Raw genomic sequence first — 24,608 nt, 5'->3', positions numbered from 1 at the left:
GTGGTTTTTCCTGAGAAATAATAAAAAAGCTATGTGCCAAATGTAGTATAATATAGTGATGTCAGATATGAGTCACTTTCATATGGATGTAGCCACCGTGATGTCACTCATTGGTTTGTGGACTCTTGTCTGGAAGCCTTGAGTTTGGCATTTTGATTGTTGCCATGTTTGGTCTGACGAGAAAGATTTTCAATTGGGAAACATCAAAACTATCTCCCTGGGCCAGTGAGGTGAAATCCTTATTTTCTATTTCTGATTTGTCATTCATATTTCACAATAGACTACGTTGCAATATTCAAGAAATTAAAAAAAGCTTTCTTCCAATTACATAAAGAAAAATGGACTATAGAAATATGGAATAAGCCTAAATTAAGAACTTATTGTCTTATAAAAAATACTTGTGAAGTAGAAAAATATGTGGAACAAAATCTATCCAAAACACAAAGATCTCTCTGTGCCCAGCTACGCTCAGGTACCTTGCCTCTTGCCATAGAGACAGGTAGGTTTACCGGTGTACCTGAGGAACAGAGACTTTTGCCTGTTCTGTGATCTAGAACAGATTGAAAATGAAATTCATTTTATGTTCTTCTGTCCTCTGTATGATGAATTTAGACATGTGCTTTTCGAGAAAATGAGCTTGCTATATAATGATTTTTTTTATTTCGATGATTACAAAAAATTTGAATTATGTTTTAGAAAGGGAGCATTCCATGTAGCCAATTTCATTTCTAAAGCCTGGGAAAAGAGAAAAAATATGCTGTATATTTGATTTGAGTTCTATAATGTGTACGTTTGTGTATATGTATCCAGTGTGTATATGTTTATATATGCATACACACTGTGTGTGTGTGTGTATGTATATATATGCATACATACTGTATGTTTGTGTTAAATTGTTTACACACCATGCAAGATTGTTGTCTTTAGTGTCTTATAAGCCCATGCGGGCTGGGCACCCTGTGTGCATGACACTTGAATAAAAATATCTATATCTATATATGGTCCAGAAGCTAGCTACTGCCTGCTATTGGTCCCAGATCGGTGAGCTGCGCGATCACTGGAAAGGCGACTTGTCAATCACGCCCCAAAACATAGTCTGCTTATCGTCTATTTGACTCAAAACGGGACCATAATTGACAAAATGAACATTGTGCTGTATTGAAGAAGACTTGAAACTAGTGATTGAGATTTACTGAGGTCATAAAGCAAGTGAGAAGTAGGGTCGTTTTCCCCATTGACTTCTATCCAAATTGGACTTCTTTTTGCAGCCAGCCCTGCTGGTCATTAGAAAGAATGCAGGTTCAAGGCACTTCCACATTGGCTTAATTTTTCAGCCCCTTGGTCACTTTTCAAACATGACTACAACATCTGATCTGAGTGAAATGAAGCATGAAGCTGTAATGAGATCCAGCTTCACTGCTACACACACACACACACACACACACACACACACACACACACACACACACACACACACACACACACACACACACACACACACACACACACACTGATGAGCCAACACAACAGCATTAATCAAAACAACATGGCTGTCTGCAGTAATGCTGCATTCAGGTGCTCCTCAGATGGCCCGATTTTCCGAGTTGGCAAGTTGTTCCTCCAACTTCGGTCGTGTGTACATGAACATGCTTGTGGTGTTGGAAAGGAATCATTGGAATGTGGAAACTAAATGCTAGGGTTAATGCTAATGTGTAACTTTTCTAACTAATCTAGGCCACTCTACATCAGTGCTGACCAATTTGGGGCCCGCGGGCCCGCTCTGTTTGTTTTGGCCCGGCACGGATTTGGATTTTTTTTTTTTTTTTTTTTTTTGATTTTTTATCCAGAATGCAACTCGGGCAAGTTATCAGATATCTGCACTGATTGCAAAGGGTGGACGAGCTTTTTCATGTGGTGACTTTGTGAAACAGTGTCTGAATGTGGCTGCGGATACTGTGTTCACTCCTGAGATTGCATCCCTGCAAATTGTCATGGCAAATTGTTTACAAAAGATGGACAATAAAGCTGATTTTCAAAGTACCTTGAGGATTTTTCAAGTTGTGAATTAAGTCAAATTTCTCTCTTGATTACAAAGGTGGAAAATACAACTGTTTTTAACTGGGTGTTCACTGATTAAATGTTTAAGCTCCCCACAAATGCAGATGTTTTTTTAAATATATATAACCAATTGCAAATTATTACAATTACCAAACAGATAAAAAGTAGATTATTATATTGAAATGTTATTTTAGATTTAGAATGTTAATTTTCTATAAAATTCTATATAATTCCACAACGTTTATTTTTGGCCCTCGGCTCTCCACCCAGATTGAGTTTTGGTCCTTCATGGGAAAGAGTTTGGGCACCCCTGCTCTAGATGGACCGCAACTAACGGTAATACCATATTACAAATTACATGTGAGGGGGGAGAAAATTCTTACAATCAACGAAAGCATCTACTTTCGTCTAGAAGTTATTGTTACAACTTGAGCATCTATTCACGTGAATTTTCCCAGTCAGGATGTCATTTTTGCGACTACTCCGACACCATGCAACATAAGCCACTCCTCCAGCTCCTTTGCTCTGGCCATGTGGATACATTGTAGCTGTGACACCATGCAACATAAGCCACTCCTCCAGCTCCTTTCATCTGGCCATGTGGATACATTGTAGCTGTGACACCATGCAACATAAGCCACTCCTCCAGCTCCTTTCCTCTGGCCATGTGGATACATTGTAGCTGTGACACCATGCAACATAAGCCACTCCTCCAGCTCCTTTCATCTGGCCATGTGGATACATTGTAGCTGTGACACCATGCAACATAAGCCACTCCTCCAGCTCCTTTCATCTGGCCATGTGGATACATTGTAGCTGTGACACCATGCAACATAAGCCACTCCTCCAGCTCCGTTCATCTGGCCATGTGGATACATTGTAGCTGTGACACCATGCAACATAAGCCACTCCTCCAGCTCCTTTCATCTGGCCATGTGGATACATTGTAGCTGTGACACCATGCAACATAAGCCACTCCTCCAGCTCCTTTCATCTGGCCATGTGGATACATTGTAGCTGTGACACCATGCAACATAAGCCACTCCTCCAGCTCCTTTCATCTGGCCATGTGGATACATTGTAGCTGTGACACCATGCAACATAAGCCACTCCTCCAGCTCCTTTCATCTGGCCATGTGGATACATTGTAGCTGTGACACCATGCAACATAAGCCACTCCTCCAGCTCCTTTCATCTGGCCATGTGGATACATTGTAGCTGTGACACCATGCAACATAAGCCACTCCTCCAGCTCCTTTCATCTGGCCATGTGGATACATTGTAGCTGTGACACCATGCAACATAAGCCACTCCTCCAGCTCCTTTCATCTGGCCATGTGGATACATTGTAGCTGTGACACCATGCAACATAAGCCACTCCTCCAGCTCCTTTCATCTGGCCATGTGGATACATTGTAGCTGTGACACCATGCAACATAAGCCACTCCTCCAGCTCCTTTCATCTGGCCATGTGGATACATTGTAGCTGTGACACCATGCAACATAAGCCACTCCTCCAGCTCCTTTCATCTGGCCATGTGGATACATTGTAGCTGTGACACCATGCAACATAAGCCACTCCTCCAGCTCCTTTCCTCTGGCCATGTGGATACATTGTAGCTGTGAATGGCAAAACAAAATGCTCTGGCACACTGTGTGGGGATATGGGAACGCTATGACGCTATTTCACTGGTAGAGGGGGCGGGGCTGGGGGCTATTTCCAGTACAGTCAGCTGATTGGATCCAGGAGAGACAGACTGAGGGCGTGCAGAGCAGCTTACTAACTACATGACTGAGGAGGCTGTGTGTGTGTGCGTGTGTGTGTGTGTGTGTGTGTGTGTGTGTGTGTGTGTGCGCGTGTGTCTGTCTGTGTGTGTGTGTGTGTGTGTGTGTGTGTGTGTGTGTGTCTGTGTGTGTGTGTCTGTGTGTGTGTGTGCGCGCGCGTGTGTCTGTGTGTGTGTGTCTGTGCGCGCGAACACACACAGTGAATCTTCACTGGCCTCACGATTCGATTCGATTACGATTCAGAGGGCTACGATTCAATTCGATTACGATTATCGATGCATCTCGATGCATCTTAAATCGATGCATCACTTTTTTTCCGCAATACATGATTTATTTTTTCTCACTTTCTTTTTTCTCACTGTGTGGCTACTTTTAAAATAAAAGTGCATTTGGAATTGCATTGTATTATGATCCATAATTAAAATAGACAACTGCATGTACTTCCATTATATTTTATTTGATTATTATTATTTTTTTTGTTTTTTTTTTGTTTTTTTTTAAATACTCGATTTTTGACATTTGTGAATCGATGCAGAATCGTGCACGTCCGCATCGCGATGCATCTTATAATAGATTATTTTTGACACCCCTACTTTCAATGGCCCATGTCTATTTATATCTATGTATAAAAACTTTCAAGGCCTTTTATTTAAGTTTCCCTCAAAATTCACAAACTTTCAAGGAGCTGCGTTTGTTTGGTGGCAGCTACAGATAGGATTCAATGCTTTTCAGAGAGCTGCAGCAGCAGCAGCAAAGCCTTTACTATGAGGCAGTGGGGAGGTGGCGCCCCCTGCTGAGCCTTGTGGCACTCTGCACCTGGCTTGGTTTCCGTTTGGATCTGTAACAGCGTCAGTCTGGATTTATAGAGAGGGATGTAGCCTGTCTCTGCCACTCACTGGTTTAATACATCAGTAGACATTACCGCTCACTACAGATGGCTGGCAAGCTGAAGGCTGAAGCTTATCTTTGACTGAGTCAGCCGATAGGTTAGCTGTGCCTTAGCTACGCCACATGTAATGTGCAAGTTGATTTAATATAATTCCAACTGCAATTTGACACGTACTGTACATTCTACTTTATTTTATTTTACTCAATTGCATTTTACTGCATTTTATTTTATTGTATTGACTGTTTTTACGTTTAGGGAGATACTGTGTGATACTGTGTTATGCTATGTTGTGTTATGTGGATATTTCATGCCTGAGTGCGAGCAGCTGTAACTTGTCCCAATTTCCCCCCGGGGATCATGAAAGTCTTTCTGATTCTGATTCTGATTCTGACTGTAACTTGAATCAGAAGTTCACATGAGGAGGATATCTGGATACGGTTATTGTTGTTTAATTATGATTATGAGATTGAGAACGATGATTATGAGATTGAGAACTTAGCTGGTCATCAGCAATGGGCAGTATGCAATATCATAGATACGCACTTTAAATATGCTGGGCTGCTAACACGTGCACTTTAATGCACAGTATTATTGCATACTTTTGACCACTACAGATGATTTTTATGAGTCGTGTATGTCATTTTACTGTGTCTGTGTCCTCATGTACTGTGCTGTACAACAAATTGCCTGATTGGAGGACATTAAAGTGTTCTACTACTACTACTATTGAATGTCCCCTATGAAATTATTCACACCTGCGATTGTTCAACCAACGTGAATCTCGTCGAACCAAGAGCACGTCGACCTATCAATCGACCAGGAGGGGGCAGCCCTAGTGTGTGTTCATTACCTGTGTTCATTACCATTGACCAGGGCATTTTCATTGTCGATTCATCTGTCGATTATTTTTTCGATTAATTGATTAGATAGAGACACTGCGTAACGCGTCATCATTCAGAAGCCACGCCCAAGACGGGGGGAAAACAGAAACCCCCCCTCCAATCCTGGCGTTCTCCTATGTCGCGTGCATGGTTGCGTGTTGCACAAAAAGATCGTATATACGGAAGATGAACACTCCAACTTACTTCCTTGACAGCTAGATCCACATTTTTCATCTCGCCAATTCTCAATGGCTTCCTTCTTTTGCTCAGGAGTACAACAAAACTTTAACTGGTGATTTTTTACATTTGTTGTCTGCGCAGCCCCACCACACAACAGCTTTTAGCTATGTTTAATTCAAGGAAAATGACGCTGGTGTGTGGAAATGAACAGAGCTTTTCCCCCGTGATGGGCGTGGCCTATTTCATGTAGTGTCTCTATAGAGGAGAGCGTTTTGGCGCTGTTTTAATGTGTATTTGGTGACTTAACGGAGGTAGGCTAGCCTAGAGCAGAGGTTCTCAAATGTTTTTCAGCCAAGGAGCCCTTAGAAGATAGAAAATATACCGGGGACCCCCTCATTCTGATTTGTGATTTTTTATTTTTTATTTTTATTTGGGCTAAGCTTAATTGTTTCCACGGTAACGTGCTTGACTTTTAATTTGATAGGTTTGTTATTAGAATGTAATCCATGAACCATTTTAGATTTAAAGCATAAACTATTTTCGTTGAACTATGAAGATTTTGCAAAAAATTTTTTTTTTTTTTTTTTATTACATTACATTTACATTTAAGCATTTAGCAGACACTTTTGTTTTATCCAAAGCGACTTACAATATCACAATTTGTCAACAGTACAGAAAACCACTATGCAACACAATCAATGACAGCCAAGATATTTTGATAGACTAGACTAGCACCATGTAGGAAGTAGTTTGAGAAGGAATAAGTAACATGTAGCATTTTATTTTTTAATTATTAAAAAAAAAAAAAAAAAAATTACTTGAAAACTTTTCGCGGACCCCCATTTGAGAACCACTGGCCTAGACGACCAGTCAATGTGCTAAGCTAACTAGAAGGAGGGGCGTGTTGCTACTTTCCACTGCACGCACAGAAACGAGGAGGGCATGCATCTTCTCATCATACTATCGGGAATATGGCAAATAGGCCAATCTCCCAAAATGTTGGCGTTCATCGTTTTCTATTCTACTAGTGGACCCTTGGGAGTTGGAGCCATCCCCCCCCCCCCCCGTCAATGATGATGTCATCAGTGATGATGTCAACAGATGATGCCATCATTGCTCGAGTGACATCACATCATTAGGTAATTAGGGGCAATCATTAGGTAAGGCAATGAATCAGCCCTAATGACCTAATTAGACTCGTTTAGGTCACACAGGTGCTCTTTACACTCGCTGAACGATTCAGCCCGATCGTTTGTAAAATGGCATAGCTGTGTCCGAACAAAATGATGCTCACACAGACGGACACTTCACATTCTTATTCTAGGATAGGATTCTAATCTAATCTAATACTAGTCAGAATTGACCAATTACTAGAATGTATCAAACTATCCTGCTTGACCCTTGTCTGGACTTGACTTCTCACTGAATGCGTTTACATGGACTTGAGTATCCCGGTTACTGTCGGGGTTTTGTCGGTCCCGTTTTTGTGTTTGCGCATGTAAACATCATATCCCGGTTTCAGAAACCTGGATAAGCCCTTATCCCGGTTTTGAGAAAGCCGGTTATGCTAGCTGAAGTACTCCGAAAGAACCCGGGATACCGCTGCATGTATACAGTACCTTATATCCTGCTTTCTGACCGCAGCAGAGCTACCTGCGCAGGCGCGGCTTCAGCCAAGTCTCACTTCTGGAGCGATGAGGAGTTTTGCAGAGTTTTGTCTTTCGGTGATGAATGAATGAAATGCTTGGCAGCTTAGATAGGAGAAAGCATCGAAATGCTGCCCTATTACAGACTACAGGACGAAGGTGCGCACAAACGGGGACAGACCACCATGAAGACGGAATCCAAGGGAATCCCACGTCTTGGCCCAAAAAAGGTGAATGACGTCACGTCACACACACCCAATATAAGCAAAAAAAAAAAAAAAATAATAATAATAATGACCCTGGTTTGTATTGTAACAATCACAGGCGCCTGCACAAATAGCATGCAGTGATCAGTAACCGGGATACTAGTACTGATCATGTATACAGGGATATGAATAACCTGCTTTCTCTCTCTTCCATGTAAACGCCATATCCCCAATATGATCAAAACCAGGATAAGCCTCATAACCGGGATACTCAAGTCCATGTAAACGCAGTCACTGTCAGTGAACAGCATATATGGGGTATTAATGTGCCAGTCTGACCTGGGACAGCAGCTTCTTGAGCAGCTGGGCGATGGCTGGGTCTTCGGGGATGGGGCACTCTGGAATGGCTCCGGTGCGTTTCTTCTGCCTGAGCAGCAGGTGGCGGAAGAGGCTGGCGATGTCTTTGGAGCGCAGGGCGTAGTCAAAGATGGAGCGACTCACCGGCTCCTTCAGCACGCTCAGAAGCACCAGCTCCTTATCGATCTGAGAGACACACAGCAACACACACTGTCTGTCTGCTGAGCAAACTACACCCATATATCCACTATATAGCCGGTCGTCGGCAGACTACTATAGCAGTAGGGCCACCAAAGACTTTCTTAGTCAACTAATAGTCGTTAGTTCAAGCGATTACTCAATTATGGCTCATTTCCACCACATATAACAGCACAGTACAGCTCTACTCGACCTGGTCTTACTCGTCTCTACTTGATATAGACTCTGTTTCCATAGGAAGTTTACTCGCCTCCGCCCACACCTGGTCGTCATAGCGACCGCATATCTGCCCTCCGCCCATAGCCGAAGTAGGCTATAGCGTTAAAATTAAATCCATACACAGAAGTTTTAAACTGTTTATGAAATACTGGTGCCTCTATATGACCTACAGTGTACATGGGCAAATGTGACAATTGGCCAGGAGAATGGATATCACTTTGTTGTTACTCAAACTCACATGCATGCGCTGCGCGGGGGACGGGAGAGGCGCTACAGGGAGAAGGGAAGCCTCTACCCCGGCGGCAACTCACCAGGCAAGACCGCAGCTTCACTAAACCCCCGCCTGCGGCCTAGCGGAGCCGACGTTACACACAACTACAAAGGGCTTCCAGAGGAGCGGACTTTTTGTCTCTCAAAATAATTTAAAACCACCGTCATGTTAAAGCTGAGCAAGGAGATAGATTTTATTTCACCAGAGCCGAAGGCAGCAACACAAAAGACTGATGGAAATAACATTAACAGAAGAGAAGGTAAGCTAACTAAACTGGTATCCAGCATTGACAGTCAGTAGATACAGTAAACACGATTCTGCCTGACCAATCAGTCGTCTGCAGTGTTTTCACGTCACAGTATGGTACCGGGTCCACAGCCCTGGAACCTCAACAGAGCAGGGACCAAAAGCAGCACGACTCAACCCCGACTCAACCCGGCCTGTCCACGTTTTTGATCGGTGGAATGAGACAAAAAAGCGAGACGAGCTGGGCGGGGCCGCGCTGATACCAGCGGTGGAAATGGGCCATTAGTCGTCGCACGTCCTTGATTCCCCAGCAAGAAACCCACGAAATGTGAAGTAGATTGGACGAATGGCTGTCAAGATATGCTGCACACACGTGGGCAAGGACACAGAGTTTTCTTGCTTGGTCCAGCTAGGTACCCAAGGTTGGCAACCCTGGTCTAAGAACTTTTCAACGATTAGGCACAGCTCCAGAATGGAGTTTGAGTCAGGGTTTTTTTCTTCCTGCGACTAACTGACTAATGAAAACTTGGATGATTAAGACTCTTCTCATCGACTAATAGGGGCCAGGTCTATATAGCAAGGTCACAAACTACTTATACAAACCAAGCAATTCAGCTACGAGATGAATCACAAAATGACCATAGAACACTTGACTCGGACCAAAACAAAAACAAGGACCCCAGCCCCGACCCCGGCAGACAAATGGATATTTCTCCATGTGGAGAACGTATAGAGAAGGTAAGCACTGCTTTCCATCTGCTTATATTACCAAGATTATGATGATACAAAGTGGGCTTGAAAATGGGGAAAGCCTCCTTTTAAGATGGGGCATCAGTTTACCTGGATGATGGGCTGGGTGATGAAGGGGTTGCATCAGTTTACCTGGATGATGGGCTGGGTGATGAAGGGGTTAAGGTGGGGCATCAGTTTACCTGGATGATGGGCTGGGTGATGAAGAGGTTAAGGTGGGGCATCAGTTTACCTGGATGATGGGCTGGGTGATGAAGGGGTTAAGATGGGGCATCAGTTTACCTGGATGATGGGCTGGGTGATGAAGGGGTTAAGGTGGGGCATCAGTTTACCTGGATGATGGGCTGGGTGATGAAGGGGTTAAGGTGGGGCATCAGTTTACCTGGATGATGGGCTGGGTGATGAAGGGGTTAAGGTGGGGCATCAGTTTACCTGGATGATGGGCTGGGTGATGAAGGGGTTAAGGTGGGGCATCAGTTTACCTGGATGATGGGCTGGGTGATGAAGGGGTTAAGATGGGGCATCAGTTTACCTGGATGATGGGCTGGGTGATAAGGGGTTAAGGTGGGGCATGAGTGTACCTGGATGATGGGCTGGGTAATGAAGGGGTTAAGGTGGGGCATCAGTTTACCTGGATGATGGGCTGGGTGATGAAGGGGTTAAGGTGGGGCATCAGTGTACCTGGATGATGGGCTGGGTAATGAAGGGGTTAAGGTGGGGCATCAGTTTACCTGGATGATGGGCTGGGTGATGAAGGGGTTAAGGTGGGGCATCAGTTTACCTGGATGATGGGCTGGGTGATAAGGGGTTAAGGTGGGGCATGAGTGTACCTGGATGATGGGCTGGGTAATGAAGGGGTTAAGGTGGGGCATCAGTTTACCTGGATGATGGGCTGGGTGATGAAGGGGTTAAGGTGGGGCATCAGTGTACCTGGATGATGGGCTGGGTAATGAAGGGGTTAAGGTGGGGCATCAGTTTACCTGGATGATGGGCTGGGTGATGAAGGGGTTAAGGTGGGGCATCAGTGTACCTGGATGATGGGCTGGGTAATGAAGGGGTTAAGGTGGGGCATCAGTTTACCTGGATGATGGGCTGGGTAATGAAGGGGTTAAGGTGGGGCATCAGTGTACCTGGATGATGGGCTGGGTGATGAAGGGGTTAAGGTGGGGCATCAGTGTACCTGGATGATGGGCTGGGTGATGAAGGGGTTAAGGTGGGGCATCAGTGTACCTGGATGATGGGCTGGGTGATGAAGGGGTTAAGGTGGGGCATCAGTTTACCTGGATGATGGGCTGGGTGATGAAGGGGTTAAGGTGGGGCATCAGCTTGCAGTAGACGTCGGCCACGTTGAGGTGCTGAGCGACCACTGTGATGAAGCCCACCGCCCCGTACCGGATCCACAGGTTAGGGTGGCACAGGAACGGAGCTACGGCAAGCCGCAGGGGACAAATCAAACAAGCCAGTCAATTAAGGATAACGTTAGGATGGTCCCTTTAACAATGTTAGAGAGAAAACACGTCTGACATACTGCTCACTGCCTCAACCACTGAGGTGATGTTGGCTTCAAATTTTCTGAAACATAAAATCTGAAAATAACTTTTGAATAAACTAAGCTGAATTCCAAATGAAAAATGACAATATATCTGGGGCGGCTGGTGGCATAACTGGTAGATCTGACCACTAGAAGGCAACAGAAAGCAGAACACATTTGTGACTAATGCCAGAGATGGGAAGTAACAAAGTACAAATACTTCGTCACTGTACTTAAGTAGATTTTTCTGGTATCTGTACTTTATGGAGTATTTATTTTTCTGACTACTTTTTACTTCTATTGCCTACATTTTAACACAAGTATCTGTACTTTCTACTCCTTACATTTCCAAAACAAGGAGGTCTACAAAGGACAAACCTAGCAAAGTAGCATAAATGCTAGCAGCTAAGCTAACAGTACCTACTGAGAAATGTCACCGTTACCAGTCTCACTTAGACAGATCTTTCTGTTGCTGAAGGTCTCATGTCCCACAATAGAGGGCCAATGTCACGCCCCTCTTCTGGGTTAGGCATATGAACCTGTCACACCCCTCTTCTGGGTTAGGCATATGAACCTGTCACACCCCTCTTCTGGGTTAGGCATATGAACCTGTCACACCCCTCTTCTGGGTTAGGCATATGAACCTGTCACACCCCTCTTCTGGGTTAGGCATATGAACCTGTCACACCCCTCTTCTGGGTTAGGCATATGAACCTGTCACACCCCTCTTCTGGGTTAGGCATATGAACCTGTCACACCCCTCTTCTGGGTTAGGCATATGAACCTGTCACACCCCTCTTCTGGGTTAGGCATATGAACCTGTCACACCCCTCTTCTGGGTTAGGCATATGAACCTGTCACACCCCTCTTCTGGGTTAGGCATATGAACCTGTCACACCCCTCTTCTGGGTTAGGCATATGAACCATTGACTGTAGCTCAGTGATATGAACCTAGGGGATTTTCCATCCATTTTTCCATAGACATTTGGGAAAATGCTTACAAAAACAGTTTTATTTTGTCAAACCAAGCGATGCGGCTACATTTAGAATCAGGAGAGACCATATAACATTTCACTCGAGAGAATAAATCAATAAATATGATGTTTGTTGTTGTTGTTTTTATAATATCCCCCCCCCCCCCCCCCCCGATTTTTTATCCCATTTTTATCCCCCATTAGTGCTAATTTAATTTATTTATCCTGGTTGCTACTCCACCCTCTGCCGATCTGGGGAGAGCCGAAAACTGGCTCCATGCTTCCTCCGAGACATGGGCAGTTAGCCAGCCGCTTCTTTTCACCTGACAGGGGAAGCTTCACCGGTAGGACATAGCACGTGGGAGGTTCACGCTATTCCAACCAGTTCCCCTCCCTCTGAACAGGCGAACTTAACGACCAGAGGAGGAACCACATTAGCCACCAGGATATTGCATGTTTTTGGTGAAGGGGGTTCCTATATGAAGGAAATCCCCGGGAGGCACGGGGAGAACATGCAAACTCCACACAGAAAGGCCGCTTTTGACGACCCCACCCGGGCGGTGGGCACTCGAGGACATGCGGACGGGCACGCATTCCTTCAGCGCTCACAGCGTCCCAGGTGGGAATCGAACCCAGGACCTTCGAGCTTGTGAGGCGACAGCGCTTACCACTGCACCACCGTACCCCCCCATGTTTGTTGTTGTTGATGGTCCAAGTGAAATGTTATATGGTCTCTCCCGATTCTAAATATAGCTGAATCACTTTGTTTGAAGTAAACTATTTTTAGAAGCATTTTGCGAAATGTCTACAGAAAAATGTCTAGTGGTTCAAATAATAATAATAATGGTTTGTGACGTTGGTACTCTATGACAACAGGCAGGTAACAGCAAGTTGACTATTTTAACAAGTTTACTAGTTTACCACGTATACTCGCTGACTTCATGGATTCCAGCATTAGGGTGATGTTGTTCACTTTGAAACAGCCCTACTTACCAATGTCTTGGAGGAACTCGTAGATGTGTGGTTTCTGCAGGAGACCCAGCTGGCACATGCAGGTGAGAGCGTTCAGAGCTTTGTAGATGACAAACTCCTCTGCGTCACTCAGGCCCTGCTGCAGCAGAGGCTTCAGGATGGACGAGCTCTGCCAGCCTACGTAGGCCGCCACACCTGCATTACATTACATTACATTACAGTCATTTAGCACATTTTAGCACATTTTCTCAACAGTAGTGAAATCAACTGTGCAACACAGTCTATGACAGCTAAAGCTGTGTTCACACCGAGATATTTATTTTTCTCTCTGTCGCTCGATTCAACCCTTTGGAATCGCTCTGTCGCTGTGTTTAACACATTCACTGCCAGCCTTTTTTTTTTACTGTAGGTAGGTTCTGCCAGAGGGTTTTTTTGAGGATTCTGGCTCATCTTTCAAGACCCGAGGATTCTTTTCTGCTAAGATTTTGTGAACACACAATATCTCAAAAGAACTAATAGAATGTGTGCTTTCTCTGTCTAAAAGAGTTAGTTTGTAGAGTTAGTAGTTATGTAAGCATTAGCAGTTGAATACAGCATGGTTTCAGCGTCTGGAAATTTATTCTGAGATAAACGGCTTTTTGTGAAATTCGATAGAACAGTCACTTTAACCATTCATTTTTGGCATCAGTAAGACGTCAGACATCTAAACAATAGTTTTGAACAGTAATTTCCTCCATAACAGCAGGAAACCCCCCTCTGCTTCCAACTCCTCCCTCCGTGGGCGTGTCTGGTGGCTTTCAGCCTGCGTTTGTCACAAGCGAGTGTTCTGCTGCTGCTGCTGCGAGTTTGAGCAGCCTCCCTCCCTGGCAGCGAGTGTGGATAGGGCTCACTTGTTTCTTGGGTTTGAGAGCTTTGATGAAGCTTTGTGCGATTCTAGGCTTTATGCTGCGTGTTTCAAAGTGTTTTCCACCCAGTCTATTTTTGGAATCCCCCACCGCCAGCTCCCAGCGCGATAATGCGCGATGAAAGCGTTTTCGCCAATCCATTTTACAGTAGAGAATGGTTTCCTCGCGCGTTACCCTACAGTTTTGGCTCTGCGTTTCCTAGTGTGGAGAGCACTGTCGCCACTTAGTGGGTCCGTGGAATGGGTTGTACACGTTCGCTGACTCCAATATTTTTATAGGAGACGTGGGGAGCGTTGATCCACGTCCCACCGTCAAAAAAAAAAAAAAAAAATTTAAGCCGAGATAACTCGTCCTTGGCAGTGAACCGTCGGATTCTGTAAGCCGAGATAACTCGTCAATGGCAGTGAACGTGTTAAATCGCTCGTCAACAGGCACAATAATTGACGGACATCTGGGGGCTATAACGTTACGCAATGTCATGATATTTGTCCACTACGAGCCACCGTTGTTGTTTACAAGCTAAGCCTATCGGCGTGCTCCTAATGCGAGCTCTATACCGGTAGTACAGACTTCACTTCATGTCAGCTGTCAGCCTGTCAATCAGCTGTCAATGCGGTTTGTTGCCACACAATAAACCAGCGGTTTGTTCCAAGCCAGTGTGATCCTAGACTCACTCTCACACGGCAGCCAATCAGCGTTGAACAGCGAGCGACTGATGCCAGCGTAATTTCGCTCGAGTTGGGATATTTCATCTGGCACGACGAGCGTATTTTCTCCCTATCGCTCTGTCTCTGTCGCTCGGACGCCCAGTGATTTTTCTCCCAGGCGAATATACGCTCAATCGCTCGTTTGCATTGACTTTGTATGTAAACTCGATGCCGGCGAAAAACTTTAATAGGTCGGTGTGAACGCAGCTAAGGCTGTTTTAAAGGAATACAGTAGCATTTGTAGAAAGTAGTTTGAGAGAAGGAATAATTAACATTAGGGTTTTTTTTAGAAGAAGAAGAACAGGAAGAAAGATGTTAGTTCATGTTAATGTTAGCCTGCGCCACACAAACCACACCAAACACCAGCACAGAGGAGACAGGATTACTGCCAACTAGGGGTGTCACGGTACATGTATTCGTCCCGTGAGTTTACGGTACGGGCATCACGGTACGTCGTTTCACGGTACGTGAAACGACACGACGAATACGTCAAATCCAGAAGCACCTAAAAGCTGTTTGAACGGCATTGAATTGAATTGAATTAAACGCCACAGAAGACGACACACCAAAACAACACAAGGGCCATAGAAATCCACGTTCACAGAATGGGACGTTTTGTGGCGATAAGCTGTTTTGCAAATTCTGTCAACATCAAGCCAACGAGGTAAGCTTGCCAATGTAACGTTACGTAGCCGCGACAAAGTCCTTTATAGTTGCGCGTTGCGGCTAAACGTTACATAACACTGACAAAGCTGTTAACTTGTAAACAAGCAACTTACATCGCGTGGGATGAGTGATGCGGTCAAGCAGACTCAACCAGACATCTGCGGATGCAGACAAGCAAGGAAGAGGGGATGCCTCCTTGTCATGTTCCAATAATCCATTAGATGACCGAACGTAATCATATTATGCTAAACAAAACTCACATCCAATAACGTTAAGGCGCTGACAGGGTTCTTTCCCGTACTTACTGGGAAAGTGAAACCCACCCCGTTGTCTGTCAGACAGTGGGGGTATCTTTCAACAGGGTTTATAAGTTTTTCTTCTTCTGCCGTTTTATTCTTCTTCTACTGAACATGTAGGTATTTTGACGTTGACTAAAGAAATACTGCCGCCTAGTGGCCGCTTTTACATAGGATTCCAAATGAGTGCTTAAATCAAACGCATCAATAGCAAATGCTACATAAAACAAATACAACAGGGGAGAGGGGTTGGTAGGCTACTCCACACATGCGCTCTGTTTACAAACTTGTGTACAATAAAGATTTAAAGTAGGGGGAAATGCCTTTGCCCTGTCAAACAGCTGGAATACAGACATCTGAGAGGGAGGCGCACCCCACACTTTAAAAATCACTGCTCTAGAGTAAAACCTTTTTGTGTGGATTGCCTAGATCTTATTAAATAGTGGACATATATTCATTACCACATATTAGACACTATTTCTGATTGTAAAAATAGCGTAAAAAGCAAAATTCAGACATATTCAAAGGGAAAAAAACTGAATTTGGGATTTGTTGCTTTTTTCCCCGTTTTCGTACCGTGCCGTATTCGTACCGAACCGTGACCCCAAAACCGAGGTACGTACCGAACCGTGACTTTTGTGTACCGTGACACCCCTACTGCCAACTGTGCTTTTAGTGGGGCAGTAAAGCAGAACACTTGTGCATTTTGCAGTACAACTCTAGTGCCTTTATACCCAAGGTTCCTCATTTCAGGGGTTTCTTGCCCAAGGTGCAGCGTAGGGATGTTCGATTTTGCCTAAAACTAAAATTGACGATTGTTTCTCTCAAAACTCGATTTTGGATTTTGTCATACTATATACTTCTCTAAACATTTGTTGCTCTGCAGAGCTCTTTTTTCCCTTAAGTGACAATTTACTTTTACTCTGAAGGCAGAACAACCCACCTTCCTGTTTTAGCTTACCGCTGCTATGCCTAACTTCCCTGGCTGTTGCTTGCTAATCTGCAGTCACTTGACACTGGTGGATTTGATTGAGCACTCGGTGCTCTGTGGGAGGGATACTCTTGGTTCGATGACTCTTGCCTGTAGCGTGTGCCTCCGCAGTGTCTAAGCGACCACCCGTGCTCAGAGCTATATCTGTACTAGAATAACACAAAGTCACAACAGGAATGCGGGGAACTGCGATAGCAGTTAGGGGGAATTTCAGTCAGCTGAGGCTGCTAACTTACAGCCATGAAGCAGCAGAAGCAGAATCTATCAGTACTCGGTGGCCTCACGTGTTGTTTTGTTGTTATGTGAACTATAAAGGCAACATTTAATCGTCCGGTGATAACGTCTGTGTTCATGTGCGCGCATGTGTGTTGTGGCCATCGTTATCTTGTAGGCTACAGCCCGCAGTGCAACACGTTGCGCTCAGTGCTCACTGTGCTTTTTGGAGGTGGTGAAATAAGTCCATTGCGCTGCTGTCTTTAGTAGCCAGTATCACAGCCTCCAGAGAGACTTTACAGCGGGGAGAATGGACAAGTAGCAGCACGCGTACATGAGAGAGCGCCGCCCCGCCGTAACGTAATTACCCTCGTTAAAGTGTAAATCGATTTTACAATTTTAATTTTTTTAACATCGTCCTAACTAATTAATTCGATTACGATTCAAAATCGATGTATCTAGTGCAACGGCTTCAAATTTGTTATGCATTGTTATTTTAATGCAGCTTTATAAACTATAAAAGTAAGTAACGTTAACTTCATAACCCAAACAATTTAAGACCTGGCAAAATCGTATTTAAAACATTTTACATGGTACACAGTCGAATTTTGGTATTTTTCAACCTACTATTTTTGTATTTTTTTTATTAACGAAGTAATGAACAGAAATCTTTGAAATTGGTGCAGTATTGACCAAGATGCCTTCAGTTCAGTCACTTTTCACACATGCCCCTACTAGGGGTGGTGCCGATACCACTAAATCTGCCATGAGACGATTTCAATGCGATTCGATTCAGGGGGGCTGCGATCGATATTAGACGATACGTGTTCATTTATATCAGAGAGGAGTGAATATCCTCTCCCTCTTTTTCTTGCTGCCATGGCTCTTTCATTGTTTGTATGTGGAAAGAGGTGCGCTTGGGGAGAAATGGTGACGGACGTGGTGTGGAATTTCAAAATAAAATAATAGAAATAATCTTTATTTCTTATGGCGTCATGTGCGATTTGTATCAGTGCTGTTCATCGATGCTATTTGTTCGTTGATCATTGAATCGATGCATCGACGCAGATCATTGGCATTCTGGGGATGCCCAGAAACTGTCCAGAAACTGCTTGAGGGTTAAAATTAGGGCTGTGGCGATTCACTTATCTCCCGATTCGATACTATCACGATTCTTGGGTGCCGATTCGATTTATATTGCGATTCTTAAGTATTGCGATTCTACGATTATTGCGATTCGATATTACGATTTATTGCGATTTTTGTTTCTTTTTTTCTTTTCTTTTTTCAGTTTGTTTGCTTTTTTACACTAGATTAGAACATGGGAAAAGTTTAATCATACACTAGAAGTCAAGTCAAACTTTATTTCTATAGCACATTTCATACACAAGGCAACACAATGTGCTTCACATACAAAGACAAAACAATGTCAATATAAAAATCGCAAAAATACAGAAGAATACAAATGTAAACACACACACACACACACACACCAAGAAACCAATAATCTAACCATAAATTGTTGTGAAAAGAAAGGTTTTTAACCTACTTTTAAAGGTATTCAGTGTGGGGGCCTCTCTCAGGTTCTTAGGCAGGGTATTCCATCTCTTTGGGGCATAAATGCAAAAGGCAGCCTCCCCTGCCTTAGATTTGCTACGAGGGATGGTTAAAAGGCCGCTGTCTGAGGATCTGAGAGATCTTGCTGGATTGTATGTAATTAGCATGTCTTTGATGTACTGAGGTGCAAGGTCATTCAAGGCTTTATAAACAAGCAGTAGGATTTTAAACTCAATTCTGGTTTTGACAGGGAGCCAATGCAGAGACTTGAGAACGGGTGTAATATGTTCAAATTTTTTGGTCCCAGTGAGGACACGTGCAGCTGCATTTTGAATTAGCTGAAGTCGCTTCACAGCTGAGTTTGGGAGGCCAGTGAACAGACCCGTTACAGTAATCTAGTCTACTTGTTATAAAAGCATGAACTAACTTTTCAGAATCTGGTTTAGATAAAAAAACCTCTCAGTTTTGAGATATTTTTTAAGTGATAAAATGCTGATCTTGTTAATTGATTAATATGGCTGTTAAAATTTAGGTCGCTGTCTAAAATAACGCCCAGATTTCTGGCTTCGTATTTGCTCACCAGAGACACAGAGCTGAGATGAGCTGCAATTTTTTGTCTCTGAGTTTTTGCACCAAAGATGAGTATTTCTGTTTTTTCTTTGTTTAGTTGTAAGAAGTTTTCTGACATCCATAAATTGATGTCATTGATACACTGGGTGAGGGAGTGTATGGGATGTAGGTCATCAGGGGATAGTGATATATATAATTGAGAGTCATCTGCATAGTTATGATAATTTATTTTGTGTTTCTGTATAAGCTGTAAGAGTGGGAGCATGTAAAGATTAAAAAATAATGGTCCAAGGATTGAGCCTTGGGGTACTCCGCACTTAATGCCCACTCTGTCCGAGGTGAAGTCACCAACAGACACAAAAAATTGCCTGTCATATAAATAGGTTTTAATCCAGTTTAGAACTGGGCCAGATAGCCCTACCCATTTTTCCAACCTGTCTAATAAAATATCGTGGTCAACAGTGTCAAAAGCGGCACTGAGATCCAGAAGAACTAAAACAGATATTTTCTTAGAGTCTGTGTTGATATGCAGATCATTTAACACTTTGATAAGTACTGTTTCTGTGCTATGGTGAGACCGAAAACCTGATTGATACGTGTCAAGAAGGCTGTTTGATGTTAGATAGTTATTGAGCTGAGAGTAGACTGTTTTTTCGAGTATTTTACTGAGGAATGGTAAGTTGGAGATGGGCCTATAGTTGGCGATAACTGTTGCATCGAGGTTGTTCTTTTTCAGGAGAGGTTTGATGACAGCTGTTTTAAGTGCAGAGGGAAATATACCTGATTGAAGAGAGTAGTTAACAATTTGTAATATATCAGATGCTAAGCAGTTAAAAACAGATTTAAAAAATGTGGTAGGGAGAGGATCCAGGCAGCAGGTGGAGCACTTGAGCTGCCCAACGGTATTTTCCAGCCCTTTCAGGTCAACAGGGTCAAAGAAGGACATGGCACATGTAATGTTTGTGAAGAGCTGGAGGGTGGGAGTAGTTGTGGACCTTGATGCACTAATATTCTGTCTGATTGCAGTAATTTTGTTATTGAAGAACATAGCAAATTGCTCACATGTTTGAGTGGACATATCATGACTGTATATATCATGAGTAGGGCTGGGCGATATAGTTAAAAACAGGGGCGGACTGGGATCATAATTCAGGCCGGGCATTAGATACCAAGCAGGCCAGGCCGATATGGGCCGACGCGCGTGAAATTTGGACCGTTTGAAGCCCAATTTGGGCCGTTTGAAGCCAGATTTGGGCCGTTTGAAGTCCAATTTTACAATGAGATGCACAGCCTTTAACCCTGAAGTGTAATTATTACTTCAGACTAACTGATAAAGTAATAAAACCACTAGTAAACCAGTAGGTGGCGCCTGGCCTGCTGTTCAGTGAGTGGCCTGACTGCAAGCACCCATTTTTTTTTTTTTTTTTTTGCGATTATCGATTCTGGAATAAAAGATCGATTCAAAAAATCGTGACATTAAAAATCGCGATACTTAGGTGAATCGATTTTTTCCCCACACCCCTAGTTAAAATCAAGATTGAAAATCAAAAATCATTCCGGAACTGACACCCGGTCCTGGTAAAGGCGTTGAAAGACTTGTGGAGAGCGTCCTTACCCACGATGCTGTCGAAGAAGGCCCCCCGGAGGTGCCAGTCGTTCTTGTCGTTCAGGAAGGTGATCATGTGGGACAGCAGCACGTCGTTGGCTTTTTGCCGGCCGAAGAAGACGCAGAGTCGCGTGATGCCGTTCTCCATCAGAGACTGCTTCACGATGTTCTCCGAGTCGCTCAGGAGGGTCACCACCTTCTGCTGCACCATCTCATGCAGCGCCTGCAGCTCTGAGGAGGAGACACCACGCGCAAAACACACAGACAGCTCGTCACCAGAGCTCTCTCTGAGGAGGAGACAACACACAGCAGAACACACAGACAGCTCGTCACCAGAGCTCTCTCTGAGGAGGAGACACCACACGCAAAACACACAGACAGCTGGTCACCAGAGCTCTCTCTGAGGAGGAGACACCACACAGCAGAACACACAGACAGCTCGTCACCAGAGCTCTCTCTGAGGAGGACATCACACGCAAAACACACAGACAGCTCGTCACCAGAGCTCTCTCTGAGGAGGAGACACCACACGCAAAACACACAGACAGCTCGTCACCAGAGCTATCGGACTCGTGACTCAACTTGGACTGGAGCATTCATGCATTCGGACTGGGAAGTTGGAGACTTCTTTGGTGACTCCGACTAGGACTCGGGGACTGGGGAGTCGAGTTGAGACTCGACTTCGAGATGTAGTGACTTGATGACAACACTGTCAACAATACTATACTGTGCATAGAGACATGGCGGAGCGCGTCGTCATTCAGAAACCACGCCCAAAACGGGGGGGAAACACAAACTCCCGTCCAATCCTGGCGTTCTCCTATGTCGTGTGCATGGTCGGGTCTTGCACAAAAAGATCGTATATACGGAAGATGAACACTCCCAACTCACTTCCTTGACAGCAACATCCACATTTTTCTTCTCGCCAATTCTCAATGGCTTCCTTGTTTTCCTCGGGAGTACAACAAAACTTTAACTGGCGATTTTTTACATTTGTTGTCTGCGCAGCCCCACCACACAACAGCTTTTAGCTATGTTTAATTCAAGGAAAATGACGCTGGTGTGTGGAGATGAACGGAGCTTTTCCCCCGTGATGGGCATGGCCTATTTCATGCAGTGTCTCTATAGAGAGCCGCAGGGATGACGTATTTTTGTAGTCAGAACGCGGAAGTCCCGGACTTCGTGGTTCTTCACTGTTTCTGTCTATGGGATTTTTGAATGGGTTTTTGCCGCGATGCTTCAAATAAGGTCTCTGGGCAACGCAAGATTAATCCAACGCGAACCAGAGTTCAGTCGGATAATCTTCACACATGAGGACCACTTTCATGAGTTTTGTAGCGTAAATGCGAGCCCTAGAAGTAAAAAGCTCATGCTAAGCTAATCCAGAACTACACACAGTGTCGCATAGGCTTCCACGTCACGTCACCACTCAACCTGGACTGTTGTTGATGTGTGCGCTGCTGTGCACTGATTACCCGGGCTGAACGGGCTGAACCAGGTGAGGGAAAGAGAATTTCCATGTTCGTCCTTTGAAGTGATGACGTTATTGACGTATATATCCACATCGACTCAACAGTGTAGTCTCATTTAGCCGTTTGCTACCTAGCCGCCCTTTTAACGGCACGTAAAAGCTTCAAAACTCATAAAAGTGGTCCTCATGTGTGAAGATGATATTACTAAACACTGGTTCGTGTTTGATTAAGCCAGCGTTGCCCAGAGAGATTATTAGAAGCATCGCGCCAAAAACCCATTCAAAACTCCCATAGGCGAAAACAGTGAAGAACCAGGAGTGTTAGCATCGATGATTTCCGGACTCGTTCCTGCGGCTCTCTATAGGGCAGCATGATTATGGAGTCTATGTGGTACCTGAGTCGTAGTTGTCGTTGGGGTGCAGTGTTTCCTCCACGTCCTCTCCGCTCCCGTCCTGCTCTGTGTTCACGTTGTTCTCCTGGACCAGCTCCAGGAAGCGCAGGGCGGTCTCTGCCAGGTGGGCGATGTTCTCTACACATCCACACACACATCCCACACACATCCACAGAGGAACACACACCCCACACACACACATCCACAGAGGAACACACACCACACACACACATCCACAGAGGAACACACACAATCAGACTGGACCTGTACAGTATAGAGCAGAGGTTCTCAAATGTTTTTCAGCCAAGGACCCCTTACAAGATAGAAAATATACCGGGGACCCCCTCATTCTGATTTGTGATTTTGGGCTAAGCTTAATTGTTTCCACGGTAACGTGCTTGACTTTTAATTTGATAGGTTTGTTATTAGAATGTAATCCATGAACCATTTTAGATTTAAAGCATAAACTATTTTCGTTGAACTATGAAGATTTTGCAAAAAAAACGCCCCCAGCCAGGCTGAGCCAGCTAAACCAGCGTCTATGACGAGACGTGGCCTCAACCTATTGGTAAGTAGCAAATAGGGCTAGGGTTAGGGCTGGGTTCAAAAAATCGATTCTCCGATTTTTATTTTAATCCTCGATTATCGATTCATATGTTCAGAGATCGTTTTTTTTTATTATTATTATTTATTTATTTTTAATAAACAGGCTAAAATATTATGCTGTGTGTGGTAGTTGAAACATAGTTTCAAGTTGACGTTTATTTATGTTTGTAGTTGAAACAAAAACATAAATACTGTAGGCTACATGAATGGAAATGTTTGATCATTAATATCTACTTTTAGAAATTATATAGGCTGAAATCAAATCACTGTGCATATGTGAAAGTGTCTTTATTGACAGATGAAAAGGCTGTTATTTACCCTTTGTCACCACCTGGTGAGTAAATATATGTGTAACTAAAACCATTAAAATTGACAACAGGTCTGCAACTTTTTTCCCCATGTATCTACTTGGCTGGTTGGGAACAGTCATGTAATTCAGGGTACAGCTCAAAAAACACGTTTTGGTATCACTAACCAAATCAATATTGAAATTGATCGAATCGGAATCGAATCGAAAATTAATCGATTCGCAACCTTGTGAATCGGAATCGAATCGATTCTTGAAATTTGAACCAATACCCATCTCTAGCTAGGGTATCCCTTTTAAAGGCCATGGCACACCAATCTAACATTCTACAACAAACACAGACAAACCCAGATGTTTGTGTGGTGTGCCATGGCTGCCTGTCCTTGTTTGGAGATGTTTGGTCAGATTCAACATGTTCAAACCTTCTTTGTCTGTGTTTAGCCCATGGCACACCGATCAAACATTATCCAACAACTGCCAACAGCAGTTGTTGGATAATGATTGATGGGTGTGCCATGTGCTTAAAAATGACGAGATATGATGTTTCGTCCGTATCGCTCCCATATGGCCCTCCTCCCACTGACCTGCGTAGGCCAGCCTGACGATAGTGGCGTCGTCCTGGGCGAGGTGAGCGATCCCAGGCAGGATGTACTCTGGGTAGATGTTGACATCGTTCCTCGGCACCTCCTTCACCAGCGCCAGCAGCTTGGCCAGCGTGCGCACAGCCTGAGTGTAGAGATGTACCATATCGTATCATTATCCATATATCATTATCACAGCCTGAGCGTAGAGATGTACCATATCGTATCATTATCCATATATCATTATCACAGCCTGAGCGTAGAGATGTACCATATCGTATCATTATCCATATATCATTATCACAGCCTGAGTGTAGAGATGTGCCATATCATATCGTTATCCATATATCATTATCACAGCCTGAGCGTAGAGATGTGCCATATCGTATCATTATCCATATATCATTATCACAGCCTGAGTGTAGAGATGTACCATATCATATCGTTATCCATGTTAGGGATGGGCATTTCTAGCAAAAACACTATTCGAAATTCGCTGGCCAAAGTCGACTTTTAATCGAAATTCGAAAATAAAAATTGAATGTAAAAAAAAATTTAAAATGTAATTTTTTTTTTT

At 44.0% G+C, this 24,608-nt stretch overlaps 1 protein-coding gene across 1 annotated transcript in view; it reads right to left on the bottom strand.

The window, feature by feature from the left end:
• LOC310800031 (phosphoinositide 3-kinase regulatory subunit 4-like) overlaps positions 1 to 24,608 on the bottom strand; it is a gene marked incomplete at its 3' end in the record, with an annotated part of 46,230 nt that overhangs the window by 4,627 nt on the left and 16,995 nt on the right. The window contains exons 8-13 of the mRNA XM_083662626.1: positions 24,035 to 24,176; positions 22,541 to 22,675; positions 20,684 to 20,905; positions 13,185 to 13,358; positions 10,967 to 11,112; positions 7,985 to 8,188 (exon numbers count right to left, since the gene is read on the bottom strand). Coding sequence (XP_083518752.1) covers positions 7,985 to 8,188; positions 10,967 to 11,112; positions 13,185 to 13,358; positions 20,684 to 20,905; positions 22,541 to 22,675; positions 24,035 to 24,176 — 1,023 coding nt within the window. The remainder of the gene's footprint in view (positions 1 to 7,984; positions 8,189 to 10,966; positions 11,113 to 13,184; positions 13,359 to 20,683; positions 20,906 to 22,540; positions 22,676 to 24,034; positions 24,177 to 24,608) is intronic.

Source organism: Poromitra crassiceps (genome assembly GCF_964638095.1).
Source record: "Poromitra crassiceps genome assembly, chromosome: 29".
Lineage (NCBI taxonomy): Eukaryota > Metazoa > Chordata > Actinopteri > Beryciformes > Melamphaidae > Poromitra > Poromitra crassiceps.
The sequence above is the reverse complement of the archived record's forward strand: the minus strand, read 5'-3'. Positions and strand labels throughout refer to the sequence as shown.